We start from the raw sequence: 19,812 nt of genomic DNA on the forward strand, positions 1-19,812 counted from the left end.
AACACCCGGCGAGACAGCCTGCCAAAGGCAAGGCTGGCACAGTGAATTCTGTGCTGAATCTCGTCATCTGTTCTGCCCTCTGTGAGAGATGGCTGCCAAGATAGGCAAAGTGTTCTACATTGTCCAGTTCTTCTTTGTCGATGTAGATCCTCCTTGCTGGGTCTGAGGATTGACCAGGGACTGGCTGGTGGAGAACTTTTGTTTTGCTGATGTTCAGAATTAGCCCTAGGCTTTTGTAAGCTTTCGCGAAGCAATTAAGGGCTGTTTGTAAATCCTCCTTCGAGTGTACAACTACAGCACAATCATCTGTGCACTGGACTTTGTTTATTGTTGCCGATATTACTTTAGTTCTGGCATGGAGACGAGAAAGGTTGAAGAGGTTGCCATCAGTCCGATATTGGATTCCAGTGCCCTGTGGTAGACGGTCTTGGGTTAATGTTTTCATAGCTGCTTAGAAAATGGAGAAAGGGATGGGTGCCAGGACACAGGCCAGTTTGGATGACAAAGGGCTCAGAGGTGGAACCGCTGCACAGGATGGAGGCAGTCAGTCTGGTCATGGAGGAGTCTTGCAATGGTGATAAATTTTCTTGGACAGCCAAACTTTGACATGATTTTCCACAGAGCCTCACGGTTGATAGAGTTGAAGGCTTTGGTCAGATCGATAAAGGCCATATACAGCTCCTGGTGTTGTTCTTGACAGTCTTCCTGCATCTGCCTGGCTGCGAAAATCAGGTCACTTGTGCTTCGTGATGGTCTGAAGCCACACTGGGACTCTGGAAGTACTTCCTCTGCAAGAGGGAGCAGGCGATTCAGTAAGATTATAGCAAGAATCTTCCCAGCGATGAAGAGGAGGGCAATGCCTTGATAGTTGCCACAGTCGGCCCTGTCTCCCTTTTTGAAAATGGTGACGATGTAGCATTACGTAACTCAGCAGGGGTTTCTTCAGTGCACCAGATTTGGAGTAGCAGCAAGTGAAGCTTGTTAGTTACTGTTTCTCCCCCGACTCTCAGTACCACAGCTGGTATGCCATCAAGACCTGGTGCTTTATTGTTCTTCATTTATTTAATTGCTTTGCAGACCTCCTCAGGTGTTGGTGGGTTGGCAAGAGTTTCCCAGATTGGGTTTTGAGGGATGGAGTCGATGGTGTCGTCAGTAACAGTTGATTCTCGATTTAGAAGCTTTTGTTAGTTTTCCTTCCAGCACTCTTTGATGGATTCATTACCTTTAAGAAGGGGACTACCATCTTCGGATCTCAGAAGTGTGAGACCACATGAGCTTAGTCCGTACAGGGTCTTTGTCTCACAAAAAAAGCTCCTCATATCATGTCTGTCAGCGAATGTTTGGATTTCTTTTGCTTTGTCCTCCCACCATTTGTTTTTGATTTCTTGGATCATCCTTTGAAGTTCAGCTTTGAGCTGATGGAAAGAGCTGTGCTTCTGACTGTATAGTGGTTGGTTTTGCCAGTCACAGAAAGCTTTTCTCTTCTGGTTTGAAATGGCTGTAATCTCAGTGTTGTTATTGTCAAACCAGTCCTGATGGCGGCAGGTAGCAAGGCCAATGCATTTCTCACAAACCTCATGAAGGGTCTGTTTTAGGACTTCCCAGTCTTCTTTGACACGTGTTTCATCATTTCAAGGTGTGCATATGGCCAGTTTTCCACTGAGGAGTGTTTGGAAGTTCTCTTGGTGCACTAAGGATTGAAGTCTTTGGATGTTGTATTGCCATCTGTATGATTTGGATTGATTTCTATGTTTCCGTGCAATCCTGATGGACATGACTTACCTCACCAGGCAGTGGTCAGTCCATCAATTGTCGTCTTCTCTCATGATATGAGTGATTTGGACATCTTAGATCATGTGTTCTTACAATGACATGGTCTAGAAGGTGCCACTGTTTTGAGTGGGAGTGTTGCCAAGTTGTTTTGTACTTGTTGCTTTGTCTGAAGATTGTATTTGTGATCACAAGTTTGTGCTCTGCACATTGGCAGAAAGATGCCATTGGAATTGGTCTTACCCACTCCTTCCTTCCCAATGGTGCTATTCCATACGTTAGAATCTCAGCCAACTCTTGTGTTAAAGTCCCCTAAGAGGATTATTTTATCTGTTTTTGGAATGGATGAAAAAATTTTATCAAGGTCAGTGTAGAAGGATTCTTTCTGTTCTTCTTCAGCGTCAAGTATTGGTGCATACGCACGGATAATAGTGGCAAATGACTTATTGACCAATTGGATGCGGAGGGTCATAAGGTGCTCATTGATGTCGACAGGGAGATCAGTCAAGCGGTTGACTAGAAGGCTCTTGATCGCAAAGCCAACGCCGGGTATTTGCCTGTCGCTTGCTGGTTTTCCTGTCCAGAAGAAAGTGTAACCGCTGCCCTCTTCCCTCAAGTGGCCTTCATCTGTACGTCTTGTTTCGTACAGAGCAGCGATATTGGTGTTGTACCTCAAGAGTTCTCGGGCAACAATTGCTGTTCTGTGTTTGCGTCTTTCGCTTTTTGATTCGTCTAGTAGGGTATGAACATTCCAAGCGACAAGAAACATTTTTGCTTTTCCACTCATTGGGAGTGATCCCTCTGGACGCAGGTATCCAATCAGGTATGGTGGGATAGCCTGTGTTTGGGACACCTTTCTAGCCCCTTCTCCACATGGGGTGAGCGGAGGGGTTCCTAAAATGGCCTGCTCAGTCATGACCACTGCTGCTGAAAATGCCCCCTAACCCAGTCCAGAGGCACATGACAACCATCTTGCGGTCACTGCCTGCATGTGGGTCTGTGACTAGAGACTGCTGGTGACCTTCACCTATCCCCATCGCCATTTGCCCATCGCCTCAGGATTTTTAGGGGGAGGGGGAGGGAAAAAGTTCTTCCTGTGAAAGAAGCCTGTGTTTGAGTAGTTTAATGTGGGGGAGCTGATGCGCACCAGCAGCCACACAAATCTTGGCGGAATAGGCACCTATGTCCGGTGTCAAGGAGGTCCAAGACAATTGGGGAGGTCTCCTCCATTGCAGCCTTCATCTGCCCTCACAGCCTGCTTCATCCACCTGTTCTGCCGTTGAGGTCTTATACTGGGTTGTGTTGTGCTGGGCTGCACTTTGGTACCTCGCCTTCGACCTCACCGCCATGGGTGAGGAGTACAGGAGTACAGTACCAGGAGTACAGGACTCCAGATGCATCGCTCTCTAGGGTTTTAAGTATACGCAAGCTTCTCCACCACGTCCAAGTGGCGGCCCGAGGAGAAGTTTTATGCTATACATTAATAACAAAGGATGCAGTTTTGCTAATTCGAATTATATTATCAGAAACTTGGATTGTATAGACAAGAAAATATATATATATATATGACAAGAATATTGCCTAAGCTGCCTGCGGTTTCCATCTTCGGCCATTAGAGCCGACTCTGCCACTTGTGCTGTGTGTGGAAGTCATGGCTGCTGCTTGCAGTACAAAGAAATAGTAAGGGAGGAATTGTGATTCAGAGGTACCTCTCTCAATCACAAAGCCTCCTGAGACAACTAGAGTAGTGCAGTTTATGCACCACCCCCTTGCTTAGAGCTGTGCCTACAGTCACAGACAGCCCTTGGTTAACAGGCCATTTAAGTTCCTTACTGTAGACCTGTTCATCTTGAAGTAAAACTTCTAAGTTCCTTGAACCACCTACCTAGCTTCACACTGGCATACAGTGTGTATGTGTTTAAGTGTGGCGCTGTAGATTTAATGACATTTTTCTACTATGCATGCTCAGTACTAGAGATGACCAGATTATCTACAGTAAATAGTCTCAAATTCATTCATTACTCATAATTCTTTCTAAACTGCCCCACTGAATAATCTTGGTCTACAGATTATTCAAATATTTAACATGCAATATCACAATAGAAGATACTGTTTGCACATCACACTGTAACTTATGCTATTTACAGAACTAACAAACATGTCATGGATTTTGAAGTGTATATTCAATCATGTTAGTAAAATTCAATTTGTGCTGAATTTAATTAGTTACATAGGTCACCTCTTCTGGGAACAGAAGGAATGCCAGGTAACTTATACAGTTAACCTACATGGGATAAATTGTGAATTTTTCTATTTGAATGTATAATGTAAATATTCACAGAAAGTAAAGATGAAGGATTGCAGAAAATATCAAATCAGAATTCACTTTCTACCTCAAATGGGTAGCTGCAGATGCTCCTCCGCCCCCCCCCCCTACTCATCTCCACTCTGTATGCAAGTTTCAATTCAAGTTTTTAAATCAAAGCCACTTTTTCTAAATAAGCAAAAAGGACTAGTTTCAAACTTCAGCTGTAGCTTTATTTACTTTTTTCTTTTGGAGTGGGAGGGAGGAAGAAGTTTGGACTCAAAAATGACTGCAGAGATTTTGTTCAGACTTTCCAGAAGAATTCATTTGCAGGTAGACACCAAGGACGGAAAATTTCAGGCCCAAATGTGAATTTTTCGGAAAGTACGTGAAAATGTGAGATGATAATTGAAGCTAAAATATAGTGAGCTCTAACAGAGACCTGCTGTAATCAAATCATAGTTTCACCAGCATGTGTATCATCTACATTACATGATATACGAATAACTATTCTGTATTCAAGAATAAATATATGTAGTGGTGTTTTGGTATGCTTGTATATCTGTCACTGGAATATACATCATTTTGTAAACCTAGAAACCGAAAAGAAAATGTTTAATTAAAACAAGTTAATACGGTACATTGAAAGGATATCATGCTAATAAGCAGTGAGATAGAATGCAGTGCTTTTACATTTTTTGGTTTTGTTTAAGTAGAAGTAACACTCACTAGAACTCTTTCCTTAACAGGTGGTTTGTTTTGGATGCAGAAACAAGAGACCTGGTTTCAATACACACTGATGGTAATGAACAGCTTTCAGTGATGCGCTACTCAGTAGGTAGGCAAACTTCCTGTGTATTCTGGGCACTTCACTGTAATTGCATGTTTTAATTCCAATAAAATAGGTGTTTTTCCTGCACTTCTCTGGAATTGTTAAGCTATTAATGTGTTACACATCAAATTACCCTACAATAATAGGGAACTGCAGAGCTTTTAAAAAATTGCTTAAGATCATAAACAAAATACATGTGTAAATTAACAATTACAGCTTCATTTGCATTTTGCCTGCACTGGAATTCAGTTTTATATTTACTGTTCTATCTCTGCAAACATCACTGTTGCCTAACACAGCACCCCATTGTATAGGTGGTTGTGATGTGATGTCATCATTTCTTTCAGGGGAATTCAGTAACTCTAAACTGAATGTAAAGGTAAGGTAAATGAAGCAATGAAAGCTTGATTTTAAGACGTATTTGTAACTTTTTAAGTGTGCCCAAACATTCTTTGAATGTTTTAAGATCTTAAACAGCTTTTATTGTATTTATTATTCACTTTATTGTTTTTGTACTAATACATTTTAAAACTTAAGTTAAATTCAGGTGTGTCTCTCTCTCAAACTAAAGGCCATTTGCTATTAATTATTTGTGTAGAGATTATGTGGAAAGGTATCCTCTTACTGAATAAAACCCAAGGTCATCTTATGAGAGTCTGACAAACGGGCAGTAGTTGAATCCTCTCTTCTGACTGGATGGAAGAGAAGTGTGGCAAGCCTGTTTCATGTTTGCTGTTGCATAACATGCCAGGTAAATTGGGCAAAACTTATCTCTACTGCTGCCCTATTTACCAACAACAGCATTTCATTTCAGAGCACTCACATTCATTGGTGCTACAGAGGAGTTTGATCATGTTCCCAGGCAGTGAAATGGTTAATAGTACCAAGGACCTTTATTGTTATTAGAAAACAGCTTGTAATGTTTAAATACTGTGCTACGGTGACTTTGTTGAAGATGTTGTGAAGTTAGCCTTTGATTAGCATTGGTTCATGTGTAATAACTTTACATTTAAAAAAAATAAACTGTTCTTTGGAGATAATCTCCAGTGAATCTCAAAACTGAGAACTTTAGGACTGCATGTTGTCAGCCATTATCAGAAGTCCAGTGCAAGCTGAGGATTCATTAGCTAGCCTAGTTCCCTGTCCAATGATAACCCTGTTTATCCAAGACATAGTGGGAAGCAAACTCACTTACCCCATAATCACAATCACCATGAAAATAGGGGAAAAATAGGAGACCAGTTGGAAAGCAGTATAGTTAGTTCCATGCTCTTGGGTACTAGCTCATTCAGAATTGTATGATTGATAATAATGCATTGGTATTAAATATGAAATCATTCCAGTTCAAAAAAACAGTATGTTAACATTATTACACTATTTTTTAAACTTCTATTGTAGATGGCACCTTACTTGCAGTAGGATCCCATGACAACTTTATTTACCTCTACATAGTGACAGAAAATGGAAGGAAGTATAGCAGATATGGAAAGTGCACTGTAAGTTCTTATCCAGCTGTGTTTAATGATAGGCTATACCTTTTGGTAACAATGTTTAACTTTTTTTTAGTGTTGGATCCATCTCTATAGATTAACAATAGTGACAATATCCTTTTTATTTTTGGCAATCAATATCTTTCACTGGTTTTAAATGTAAATATGATTTGTAGCAAGAAATTATTAGCAAAATGAGGTGAAGCCTATTGCCTATAGTATTGCTTTTTAGACATGCCTCATTATTTTTTCTTTCAACTCAGAAGCTATCCATCTGATGCAAAAGCTATCTTGTGTTTATACAAAGAATGTCCTTCTTGGAGGTGTTGGAAGTTCAGCATTTGTTTCTTTTCTACTGATATAGTATCCCTGCCCTTTTATAAATCTCCTTGGCATGTCTTTGAGCAACATTATTAGATAATGTAGTTAATGAGTTGCATTATTTCATAAAAATGCTATCAGTCTGATGATAAAGACCAGCTTTCATGCATACAATAACAGTGGACTGATAATATATAACTGTACATAAAACAGTATCTGTCTAGGATCAGGAGAATCAATTTGGAGATCTCTAACTATTATTACTATTATAACATTTTAAAACAGGGAACTGTTACGATCTAGGGATGAAATTCTACCCTGGTGTAAACAAGTGTAATTCCAGTGAACTTCCTGGCATTGTATCTCCCAAAACCTAGTCTGAATTTGTCCTTCAGTGCTGAATAGCCACCCAACATTACATTGCTGTACAAAAGCCAAAATATTGTGAGTAAAAACTGATCCTTAAATTTGCTATATCCTTGTTCTTCTTCGAGTAGATGCAGCCATATATTCTGCTTCCTTCCTGCTTAGGCGTGTGCACACCTAGTGCACCGGAAACAGAGTACTTTGCCTAACAGTACCTACTAAGGCAGCACTCGTGCCCTGTGGCCCTAGACCCTCCCCTGGCCTTATAAGGGTGGTGCCACCCCAATTTCCTCAGTTCCTTCTCACCTCCCGTGGCTAGAATAGATGATCTGTGTGGTGTTTCTCACCTCATGCTTTGAGCCTCAGTTCCTGAGAGAATTGTCTTGTATATAGTAGTTAGTAATACCTTAGGTTAGGTTTAGAGTAGTTGGCTGCCCTGTGTGATGCCCTCACCAGGGTTCAAGCATTGTCTGTCATGTGTGGAGAGGCCATCCCGACAGTGAGGTACAGTGAGGCACCACATGAGGTGCTTGTTTTGCCTCGGTGAGGGACATACTAAAGAGCAGTGTTCCATCTGCAGGTTATTCGCTAAGAGGAGTCAGGTGGCAAGAGACTGGCGGCTGAAGCAGCGCCTAGTGGAGCAGGCCATGAGGCCCACTTCAGCCCCAAGGCCCTTGTCGCATCAGCAGTTGCCTTCAGCTCTGGCAAATGATGCCACTCCATGCTCAGGCTCTGCCATTTCCCTCAAGAGGAAGAGATGTCATTTCCCCCTTCCCTGGGAAAAGGTCCCACACAAAGAAACAGAACCATTCTAGGACTTGGGGAGACTTATCCTCGTCTCCTAAGAGGAGTGGTGCCTGGCACTGTACTCCCTCTGGCATGCGGGCTGGAGCAGGTCCTTCCTACCGCTCCCCGATACCACTCCGAGATCAGCCAGAGCCCATACAGTTGGCTCCAGTTCCAGCAATGGGGTGTCCATCGAGTCCAGGACTGACATCGGCACTAGTGCAGACTGTCTTCGCACAAGTGGCATACCAGGCAGCATCAGACCTATTTTGCTTCTCAGACCCGGACTCTCCACTGGTTCAAGAGTTTGCTGCTGCCATGGCTTCTACCACCTCATCCTCCGTTGTACCTTTGGTACCTTCTGGCCATGTGACAGAGCTACCGGGCTTCTTAGTACGGGTGTTAGCCTGGAGACTTCATCCAAAGCTGGCTTGTTTCCAGGACGTCCTGGAGTACTTGTTACACCTTCAGTTTCCTGGTCTTGTTCTTAGTTCACTGAGAGTCCACCTGATGGCGATTTTGGCATTTTATCTGCTCATCTATGGGAAGTTGGTGGCAGTAAGGTTCTTGACAGGAGTCACTTGTTTTCACCAAAGGTAAAAGAGCCTTTGTGGGACCTTAATACTGTCTTAGCAACAACTTTGTGTCTTGCGGCAAAAACATCTGCAAGGAGAGTGAGGGAGTTGCAGCTTTTATGGTGGAGCCCCAGTACACACAATTTGCTAAAGACAAAATACCCCTGTGGCCACACCACAAGTTTTTATCTTAAGTGGTTTCCCAGTAACACCTGAACCAAGCTGTGTATTTACTAGTGTTCTTCCCTAAGCAGCATTCAACACCAGAGATCAACATCTACACACACTGGATGTCAGGTGACGTTTAGCTTTTTATCCAGCTAGGACCAAGTCATTCCATTACTCATCTCATTTGCTTGTCTCATATGCAGACTGAATGAAGGATCAAGCAGTCTCTTCAGAGTCTATGTCCAGGTGGATAACTTCCTGTATCATGGCAGCATATGAATTAGCCCAGGCTGTGCCCCCTCAAAGGGTGTGAGCTCATCCCAAAAGAGTCCGGGCAATGCTGATGGCCTTCCTAGGTGGCATTTCTATATTAGACATTTGAGGGCTGCCAGATGGTCCTCTGTGCATACTTTTGTAAACCACTATGCCACTCCTGCTGCATCCAGATCAGACGGAAACTTTGGGAAGGCAATCCTACAGTCCTTACAAATAAACTCCAAGCCCCACCTCCTGTAAATACTGCTTGTGAGTCACCTAAGTAGAACACACAATTGCATCTACTTTAAATAAATAAATAAATGAAAGTGGTTACCTGCCTGTAACTGTTGTCCTTTGAGATGTGATGCAGATGCAGATTCCACGACCCACCCACTGTCCCCTCTGCTTTGGAGTCTGTACTTCTGACTTGTGATGCAAAGGAAAGGAGGGGGTGATGCTGCCCTTATATGGACAGGGGAGGGGTTAGGGCGGCAGGATGTGAGCATCACCACTATGGGTACAGCTAGGCAAAGTTCCAGCTCTGGTGTACTGGGCGTGCACACACCTAAGTAGTAACTGTAAGTAGAATACACATCTGCATCACATCAAAAGAACAGTTACAGATGGGTCACAGAGGTTTTTTTCTGAGTTTTGCAGACCCTTTAACATGGCTGAGACTGAAACTGCTCTTGATGAGAAGCAGCAATTTCAAAACATAGCATAGGTTTATTTTACTCAAGTCTGAATTTAAGGCCATGGTAATAGAATGCTGTCTTTTCTGTGTGCGTGTGTATGTGTAATACAGTAATAGGGACTTGATTGGGGCTTCTAGGTGACACCGCAACTAAAATAATAAATAAAACCTTTTAAAATATTTAAAGTTAGAATAACAAGGATACAGTCCATATTTTAGACATATTTGCAACATTTTATGGATTTTAATAAGTTGTGTATTTTGTTTTACAAGTATAAGAAAGCTTCTCAAACTGCTACATCAGTTTGAAATATTTGTTTCAAATTTGGGGGATGGGAAAAAATTATCCCTGGGATAAGACTATATGCCTGACTCATGCCCAAAATTAATGTGCCAGGTAGGGTTTTTTATTGAAATGTTATATTTGTAGTGGAAAAACTGAGCAAATCTTAATGGGTATTAGCATGCCCTGCAGTAATATACACTGCGTCTTTCCTGAGATGTGTTGTTATTAACAAGGGATGTTCAGCTGAGATAGGATATGTATTTCTAACCATCTGGATTATAGGCAGCACAAGAAGTATAGGGTCCTGTTACACAGTCAGTGAGTGGTATGTCCCAAACTATAAAAATATGTCCTCCACTGTTCCCTCTAAGTTGTGTGTGTGCGTGCGCACACAGATCCTAAACCCCACGCACACGGTGAAACACCGCGTGTACAAAAATTTGCACAGAAGCACAATTTGCACAGAAGAAATTTTTGGCGCACACGGACTGTCAAAAATTAGAGGGAACATTGATGTCCTCCCAGTTCTCTGCTCTAATCAGCAGACAACACTCTATTCGCCACAAGTTTCAGCTGTTGAAGCAAATGTATATACAGTATATGTTGGCCCCTTCTGAAGAAATTTTAAATTGGGGGGAAGGGAGAGAGTTTGTCTGCTATTAATATATTTTTCTTTGAAAAAAGACTGAGATTCTTTAATGTTATAATCTCATTTGGTTTCACTTTCTTTTGAATAAGTACAAGAACACACAAAGCTTAATCCTTTGTTGGGGAAAACAGAAGTCAGTCAATGATGTTGATGTATGGTCACTGTTGTATTTACAATTCAGCATCCATTATGGCTCTGTGTTATCTTTCAGATTGCCCAGGGGCATGTGTGAGTGTGGGTGTGTACACATACATGTACAGAGAGAGAGAAGATCTCTTAACAAAATCTTTTCTAGTTCACCTTTTGACATGGATAAATGACCGGATAATATTGCCTACTAGATATTCAGGTCTGCTTGGGGAAGGGAGAAGTCTTGCTACTAGATAGTTGCTGCTCTCTCCCTTTTCATGTCCCTTGTAGTTTTCCACGTTAAGAACCTCAGATTTCTTTCTGCTATGCTATTTCCATGGAAAGTCGTGTTTTGCTGTTATTTGACAGTGTTTCAGCTGCACAACTTCTGCAGCCTGCACCCTTATTTATTCCACAGTCATTTTTCAACAGCAGCACATGATCTTGTAATTACAAAGCTCAGTTCCCTCTTAGCAGGGCTTCTATGCCTCTTTCGACTTGTGCAGAATGCAGCAGCACATTGGCTTACTGGACTGAGCAACCATCCTATGATCATATTACATGCATCCTGTATTCCTCTCCGCTGGCTGCCAGCAAAGGGGTGGATATATATTAAGCTGGTATTTAACAGGGAGGGATCTGGTTATGTTCAAGGCTTTGAACACCTTCCTGGCTAGTATATGTCCTCTGGCACCAACGTGGTTTTTTTTTGTTTGTTTGATTGTTTTTTGGTTTTTTTGGCAGAAGGGTGTGGGGGGGCGTTTCATACCACAGCCTGGCAGGTGATCCCCAGGTTATATAAGTAATTCCTTCTGACTATCGGCCACCATTCATTTCTTCTAGCTGGTAAGCATTGTTTAAATCCATCCAGAAGTGTTTTTATATTTGAACTAGGGCTGTCAATTAATCGCAGTTAACTTACGCCATTAACTCAAAAAAAGTAATCGCGATTAATCGCACTTCTAACAATAGAACAACAATTGAAGTTTTTTTAATATTTTTGGATTTTTTTTCTCCATTTTCAATATTGATTTCAGTTACAACGCCCAGAATACAAAGTGCACAGTGCACATATTATTATTTGTGATTACAAATATATTCACTGTAAAAATGATAAAAGAAATAGTATTTTTGAATTCACCTCATACAAGTACTGAAGAGCAAACTCTTTTTCATGAAAGTGTAACTTAGAAATGCAGATTTTTTTTTTGGTTACATAACTGCACTCAAAAACAAAACAGTGTAAAACTTTAGAGCCTACAGGTCCACTCAGTCCTACTTCTTATTCTGCCAATTACTAAGACAAATAAGTTTGTTTACATAGACAGGAGATACTGCTGCCTGCTTCTTATTTACAATATCACCTGAAAGTGAGAACAGGTGTTCACATGGCACTTTTGTAGCCAGCGTTGCAAGGTATTTACATGCCAGATATGCTAAACATTTTATGCCCCTTCATGCTTTGGCCACCATTCCATAGGACATGCTTCCATGCTCCATGGTGCTCGTTAAAAAAATAATGCGTCAATTAAATTTGAGACCGAACTCCTTGGGGGAGAATTGTATGTCCCCTGCTCTGTTTTACCCGCATTCTGCCACATATTTCATGTTATAGCAGTCTCGGATGATGACCCAGCACGTGTTCGTTTTAAGAACTGTCACAGCAGATTTGACAAAACGCAAAGGTACCAATGCGAGAGTTCTAAAAATAGCTACAGCACTTGACCCTAGGTTTAAGAATCTGAAGTGCTGTCCAAAATCTGAGAGGGACGAGGGGTGGAGCATGTTTTCTGAAGTCTTAAAAGAGCAACACTCTGATGCGGAAACTACAGAACCCAAACCACCAAAAAAGAAAATCAACCTTCTGCTGGTGACATCTGACTTAGATGATGAAAATGAACATGTGTCAGTCAGTACTGCTTTGGATCATTATCAAGCAGACCCCGTCATCAGGATGGAAGCATGTCCTCTGGAATGGTGGTTGAAGCATGAAGGGACATATGAATCTTTAGCGCATCTGGCACATAAATATCTTGCAACGCCAGCTACAACAGTGCTATGCAAACGTCTGTTCTCACTTTCAGGTGACATTGTAAACAAGAAGCAGTCAGCATTAACTCCTGCAAATTGTAACCAACCTTGTTTGTCTGAGTGATTGCCTGAGCAAGAATTAGGACGGAGTGGACTTGTAGGCTCTAAAGCAGGAGTGGCCAACCTGAGCCTGAGAAGGAGCCAGAATTTACCAGTGTACATTGCCAAATTGTAATACATCAGCAGCTCCCCCACCCTGCTCCCAGCGCCTCCCAACAGCCCCACCGATCAGCGCCTCATGCTCCCTCCCTATACCTCCCGATCAGCTGTGTCATGGCGTGCAGGAGGCTCTGGGAGGGAGCGGAGGAGTGAAGGAGGGGGAGCACTGTAGGCTCAGGAGACGGGGCAGGAAGGGGTGGAGTGGGGGCAGGGCCTGTGGCAGAGCCAGGGGCTGAGCAGTGAGCCCCCCCGGCACATGGGAAAGTTGGCGCCTATAGCTCCAGCCCCAGAGTCGGTGCCTATACAACGAGCCGCATATTAATTTCTGAAGAGCCGCATGCGGCTCCGGAGCCACAAGTTGGCCACCCCTGCTCTAAAGTTTTACATTGTTTTATTTTTGAATGTAGGGTTCTGGGTCCAATTTTGTTCAATAGCTTCATCAATGATTTAGATAATGGCATAGAGAGTACACTTATAGTTTGCGGAGGATACCAAGCTGGGAGGGGTTGCAAGTGCTTTGGAGGATAGGATAAAAATTCAAAGTGATCTGGACAAGCTGGAGAAATGGTCTGAAGTAAATAGGATGAAATTCAAAAAGGACAAATGCAAAGAACTCCACTTAGGAAGGACCAATCAGTTGCACACATACAAAACGGGAAATGACTGCCTAGGAATGAGTACAGCAGAAAGGGATCTAGGGGTCATAGTGGATCACAAGCTAAATATGAGTCAACAGTAGAACACTGTTGCAAAAAGAAAAGGAGGACTTGTGGCACCTTAGAGACTAACCAATTTATTTGAGCATGAGCTTTCGTGAGCTACAGCTCACTTCATCGGATGCTGAGCTGTAGCTCACGAAGCTTATGCTCAAATAAATTGGTTAGTCTCTAAGGTGCCACAAGTCCTCCTTTTCTTTTTGCGAATACAGACTAACACGGCTGTTACTCTGAAAACTGTTGCAAAAAAAGCAAACATCATTCTGGGATGTATTAGCAGGAGTGTTGTAAGCAAGACACAAGAAGTAATTCTTCCGCTTTACTCTGCACTGATTAGGTCTCAACTGGAGTATTGTGTCCAGTTCTGGGTGCCACATTTCAAGAAAGATATGGACAAATTAGAGAAATTCCAGAGAACAGCAACCAAAATGATTAAAGGTCTAGAAAACATTGAAAAAATTACGTTTGTTTAATTTGGAGAAGAGAAGACTGAGAGGGGACATAACGGTTTTAAAGTATTTAAAAGTTTGTTAGAGGGAAGAGGGGGGGAAAATTGTTCTCCTTAACTTCTAAAGATAGGACAAGAAGCAATGGGGCTTAAATTGAAGCAAGGACAGTTTAGGTTGTACATTAGGAAAAACATCCTAACAGTCAGGGTGGTTAAGCACTGAATAAATTGCCTAGGGAGGTTGTGGAATCTCCATCATTGGAATTTTTTAAGAACAGGTTAAACAAACACCTGTCAGGGGTGGTCTAGATAATATTTAGTCCTGCCGTGAGTGCAGGGGACTGGAGTAAATGACCTGTCGAGGTCCCTTTCCGTCCTATGTAGAACCAAATCATCTCTGAATCACCTGACAGCATCCTAATTAAGCAATATTTCTATCCCAGCTGTACATTGCAGCTAATATAATTCAGATCTCTATCCATTAAAACTGGCTAGTTAATTGCTGCAGCAAATCATGGGGCTGGATTATACACTCCTTATTTCTGAGAAGTCTCATTTTACCCAGTCTTAAGCCATGTGAAGAGCACCTAAATATTATGGAGATGGGCAACTCATAACAGTTTGTAATAATAATGTGAATGGTTATCATTAATCTTAGATGTCTAGATCAAGTAGATTTCCAAATAAAATGAGGTGTACTTAAAATGTTCTTTACACATCTAGAAATATAGAAAAGGTTTTCATGATATTCCCTATACTTAAAATGGAGAATATCTCCAGAGCTGGAAGGAACTTTTTAAGTGTGCTCAGGGTATGCCTATAGCATGATTTAATTATTATTCATCATTATCTGTCACCTATTCATTCAGGGCCACAAACATCTTGATTTTTACTGTTGCTTCAAAGAAGGGTAACTTGCAGTCTGAGCCGTGGACATTGTGATCCGTGGATTATGAATTTACCACCTGCGTCCATTGAGGCAGATAAACATGAGCAATGAAAGGGGAGGCTTCTGTCCAGCCAGATATTTTCAATAGCCAGTTATAAGTGCACAGTGTGTGAAAGGAAGTGTGCCTCTCTGTGGTAGCTGTTGAAGGAAGATTTTTATTGGAATATAAAATTGTGCTGTTTAAAATATTATGACAGCGTTTTATGTTTAGATTCATCCTGTCACGGTTGCTTGCTTCAAGGGATTTTCCAGCACAGAGTCCCCTTGCCAATAGCTTTGTTCACCCTCCCACCACCCCAAGGAATTTTAACAGCTGCCAAAGGTCTGGCAGGATTTAGTAAATGGCTGTCCAATTTTTTTTTCCATGTTGGAGTTAGTTTGCAACTTTTAAGGTTTTGAAAAAAGAGAGAAAAAAACCCTGTCTCATTTTGTGTTTAATTTTTTTCAGTGTATTGTAGTTCTCATAAAGTACAATGCAGCCTTTTCTCAACTACAGTATAGATCTGTCAATCAACAATAAATTAATAACCTCAAAGGCCATGACTAATCCTAAAGTACATAATATCATCAGGACTAGTCATTTTCCTAAATGTAGCAAGTGCTCTAGGGGATCCTGTGGCAGGTCGGAGAGCAGAATGATAAATATATCTTTATATACATGCTGTATAATTTTGCAAGAAACTCAGCAGCCATCACTGATATTTATGTAAGAACTTCGAAGGATACATTGTGTGGCTGCTAAGAAGAGGGCTCACTGGGAGGGACCATGTGCCAGGTCCTGAGTCATAGGAACACATATCTGCAGAGGGAGATGGGGCAGAGAGACTGTCCTCAATGCCATGCACTAGACTAGAGGATGAATGGAGGTGGGGAGGCCATCTTCTGGTGGATATGGGGGAGGTTCATTAAGGAAAGGAGAGGGAAGAAGAGGTGGAAGACTATGCAGTAGGGGAGGGAAACAGGAACCAAGTTTTACTCTTCTTTGGTCTGTAAGGATAATTTAACTTTGTCCTTACCTGTCAAGGTGTTAGGAACCCGTTCACAAAATTACAGACTCCATTATATGGACTAAGGCCTGGATATCTTTTGGATTTTTTCAGAAATCCAATCTATGTTAAGTAGATATACCCCCTAGAGATACATTTACAGATGGGAATATATATGAAATTAATAAAGCCATCACCACATTCTCTCTCCACAAGTGTAAGGTTCATTCATGAATATCGAGAACCTGCTCCAATGAATTTTGACATTAACTTAAATAAGAACAGGATCAGGCCTAAGGGTCTTTAACATAAAGGTTACCATGAGTGTGGGTTTATCAGTTACACTGATGACCTTGTGTACACAGGGAAGAGTGACTTTGTGTTTTGGCACTAGTTGAATATGCACATGCTGTAGGGCAAATAGCGGGGATTAGTGACGGATATATAAGGTTATGCTCATAATGCTAGCTATTGATCCATCAACCTTGCATTGTGGATGTTTGCCAAAGTATTCTAAATACTTAGGAAAGTCGAGGGCTGTAAACTAAATGCTGACACATACATGATTTAAATCAACTTTAACATCTGAAAAAGTAAGATAGTAGTTTTGGATTTTGTCAGAAGACTGAAACAAAGTGCTCCATTACAAAGCACGCTCAGCAATGCTGACTGATGTCACAGTTCATGTTTTACACAAGATTTGGCTAGAGCATATAATTTGGCTAGAGTTACTCGTTTTAATGCTATGTAAAGAAAGGCTCATTTGAATACAAGATTTCATTTGTAATCTGGTTTGACTAATCTTGTTAACTAATTCTAATGAATACTTTGATATTAACTTGGTTAATTAATTTTGCCGCTATACTATGTAGATGCAGATTTCTAGGGCCAGATTGTGTTTGGCTCGAACACAGAGATGAATAGGAAGGGGAAGCACGCAAGGAGGCTCCTACCCCATTACCCATCACATCACACTCACAGTTCTTGTGTTCAGGGGATTGCAGGAGCTGTCCCCTTCATAATTCTGCCAGAGGTACATATTGCCACAAAAATGTGGAGAAAAAGGTGGGGCAATGCCCTCCACCCCCACCCCTGCCAGTGGACAGTCAAACTAGGGGAATATAGTGCAGACACTGTTAGGGTGTAGCCGCAAATGTGGTCCCAGAACTCATCATGGAGTGATGCAGCTTCCCAGGACTGTGCCCATTGGCGTGGTTAAAACCTTAAAATTAGCCATACAGCCATTGTTTAAATAGTGCTGTGGCCTGATTCCACAACCTTTCCTCAAGTGAGTAATCTTTATTTGTGCAAATAGTCTCATTAGAGTCAATGGGAGGCAGGGTTACTTGTGTGATTAAGCATTGTAGGATTAGACCCTCTTGTGCAGTGTATTTGTAGCTGACTGGTGGCAAGAGCAATCGTTATTAGAAAAAGAACAATATTCACAGCAAATTAATCTGATAGCTCATATCCCTGTGTATATTGTAACTTGAATTTTTCCTGCAAGAATTTTGCTCAAATTGAAAACTCTTGGTTAAATTATATTTGCTGGTTCAAAGTGTTTTCTTAAGGCTATAGTATATATTTATCTTTCTGTAGTTTTCCATATCAACTTGCTGTAGATTTACAATCTAATAAAAATCATACTTGTTCAAAACTAAATACAGCAAAACCAGCGTTAGCTGGCAGTCCAAGAAACCAGCAATGTCAGTGGCCTAGCAGAAGTAGACGTTTACTAAAGGTCAAACAGAAGTGTACTTGAATCCTTGACTTTAAAGGGACTTTAAATTGGTCCCTTTAGAAACAGAATTGCATGTTAAAGGTTGTATTTAAGTGGAGGTTTCAGTGTAATGTAGCCATGCGCAAGAAAAACCTTGTTTTTCAGAAATCAGTTATAAAGTTATGATTTCATTCTGCAGTTGGATTTCTTATTATAACTTGATCAGTGTAATAATATAGATGATCTGGAGGGATTTAAAATCTGCAGTGCAGTAATCTGAAATTACAACTGTGCAGGTGTGCTTTTTATAAAGGTGTTAATTGACGAGGCTAGATCAAAACATAAAGCAGGGGTCAGGTGCAGCTTTCTTAGTAAACACAGAGCATACAAATCCTGAGCTCTGTAATCTGCAGCCTTTCAAGATATTACCTCACCCACCTTGTTTTTTTCTGCAGTCATTTAAGAATTGGTCTGTATTACATATCTGTCATGTTTCTGAGTTTCAGTGTGGATTTATAACTTACCTAGAGACTGTTCAGAGTTGTGAACCATTTCCAAATAAAAAGCTTCTTTTTTTTTTTATTGCAACTTCTGGATTGATTTTCTACCACCTGAACAAATGTAGTATTCCTTTTCCTTCCTTATAAAGGGGAATTTTGAGCCCTTTTGAGTAGTTTACAGTGCTGTTCCATAAAAATAAGAACTGGTAGCAGAATGCAAGATTATTGGCAAAATTGTATGAAAAGTTCAACTTGCTGCAGCATGGACAGTGTAAAAATAAGTGAGCTTCCCGTGAGTCTATGCTGGCTTCTTTGTGGTGTTGAATCTGCCTGATTTATAAAAGCAATGTTTATAAGACTTCGAGCTCATTTATTTGTAATCATTTCATCTTCCTTAAAAGAGAAAAGTAGGAGGCAGCTATTGGAATTCTTTGTTCATCAGAGTGTCAGTGTTCTGTATTGCTAAGGTTTGTGGGCCACATTTCCAAGAGAGCCCAGCACCAGTAGCTCCCACTAGGCTGAATTTTCACAAGAGCTCAGCTCCTGGCAGCTGTACATTTCTGAAAATCCAGCTACTTACTCAAGTGCCTAAACAGGAGCTAGGCTTGTCTAAAAACCCAGTTGCAACTGAGAGTGCTGAGAACTTCTGAAAATCTGCCATTTTCCTCTACCTTTAGTAATGCAAATTCATGCATTTAGTCTCATTGCCCTATCAAAAGACAATTCAACATGATTTGTTTTTCCTAATTGACTGGTTGTAAGTAGAGCTGTGCTCTGTCGTTTCATGAACTCATCCACACTTGAACAACTCGTCTGCTTGGATTAATTTGTACCATGAAGGGACAATATTATTACCAAGGAAAAATCCACTTTACTCTGAAACTCTAATAGGTTACAGGAAAGGCACTTTGCCAGATTCATGTTTGTTTAGTCATTGGCAAATGTTTCTCTGTGTAATGAGAATCTTTACAGGAATGCAAATGTTTGCAACAGATCCTGGAAAAAGAACAACTCATTACTACTTCTGATTTTAATTATCCTATGCCTTGTTAATTTTTAAGCCATCACTGGACAAGTTTATGTTTTAAATTAAAAGTTTCATGTTGGCATTATTGTGTTATTCTTTAGGGACATTCCAGCTATATTACACACCTTGACTGGTCCCCAGACAACAAGTATATAATGTCAAACTCAGGAGACTATGAAATACTATACTGTAAGTATGAAATTAAATTATATGTACTGGACAGAAATTTGCCTTAGCAATCATAATACATGGAAGAATGTATGTGGTCAGGGCTGTCTGTGCAAAATGCTTTCTGACAAAGGAACTAATTTGAACTTTTGTAACCTGATATTATTCAGAGCTGTGTATTACCTAATGGCACTTCCAAATATAGTTTACTTCTCTACAAGGTCATAAATCAGGATAACAACTTAGAATTTACAGAACAAGTGGCACTAGGTTGTGATGTTGCTCCAAAAGGTTTTGCACTTCGAAAATAGTATGTATACGTTGTCTATTTTGTATCAACAGTGTGATCTATTGAAGTGTGTAAGATTTGAAAGAGAAAAGCTTGAACCAATAACAGGATTTATTTAGCTGTATAGTAA

General features: G+C 40.9%; 1 protein-coding gene across 6 annotated transcripts in view; it reads left to right on the forward strand.

Moving 5' to 3' along the window:
* The window catches only part of EML4 (EMAP like 4), a 257,098-nt gene that overhangs the window by 227,795 nt on the left and 9,491 nt on the right, over positions 1 to 19,812 (forward strand). For all 6 annotated transcript variants that reach the window (XM_084623061.1, XM_084623062.1, XM_084623059.1 and 3 more), the window contains 3 exons: positions 4,825 to 4,913; positions 6,306 to 6,403; positions 19,327 to 19,414. In XM_084623061.1, coding sequence (XP_084479187.1) covers positions 4,825 to 4,913; positions 6,306 to 6,403; positions 19,327 to 19,414 — 275 coding nt within the window. The remainder of the gene's footprint in view (positions 1 to 4,824; positions 4,914 to 6,305; positions 6,404 to 19,326; positions 19,415 to 19,812) is intronic.

The sequence above is a fragment of the Lepidochelys olivacea genome (assembly GCF_965140295.1).
Source record: "Lepidochelys olivacea isolate rLepOli2 genome assembly, chromosome: 3".
Classification (NCBI taxonomy): domain Eukaryota; kingdom Metazoa; phylum Chordata; order Testudines; family Cheloniidae; genus Lepidochelys; species Lepidochelys olivacea.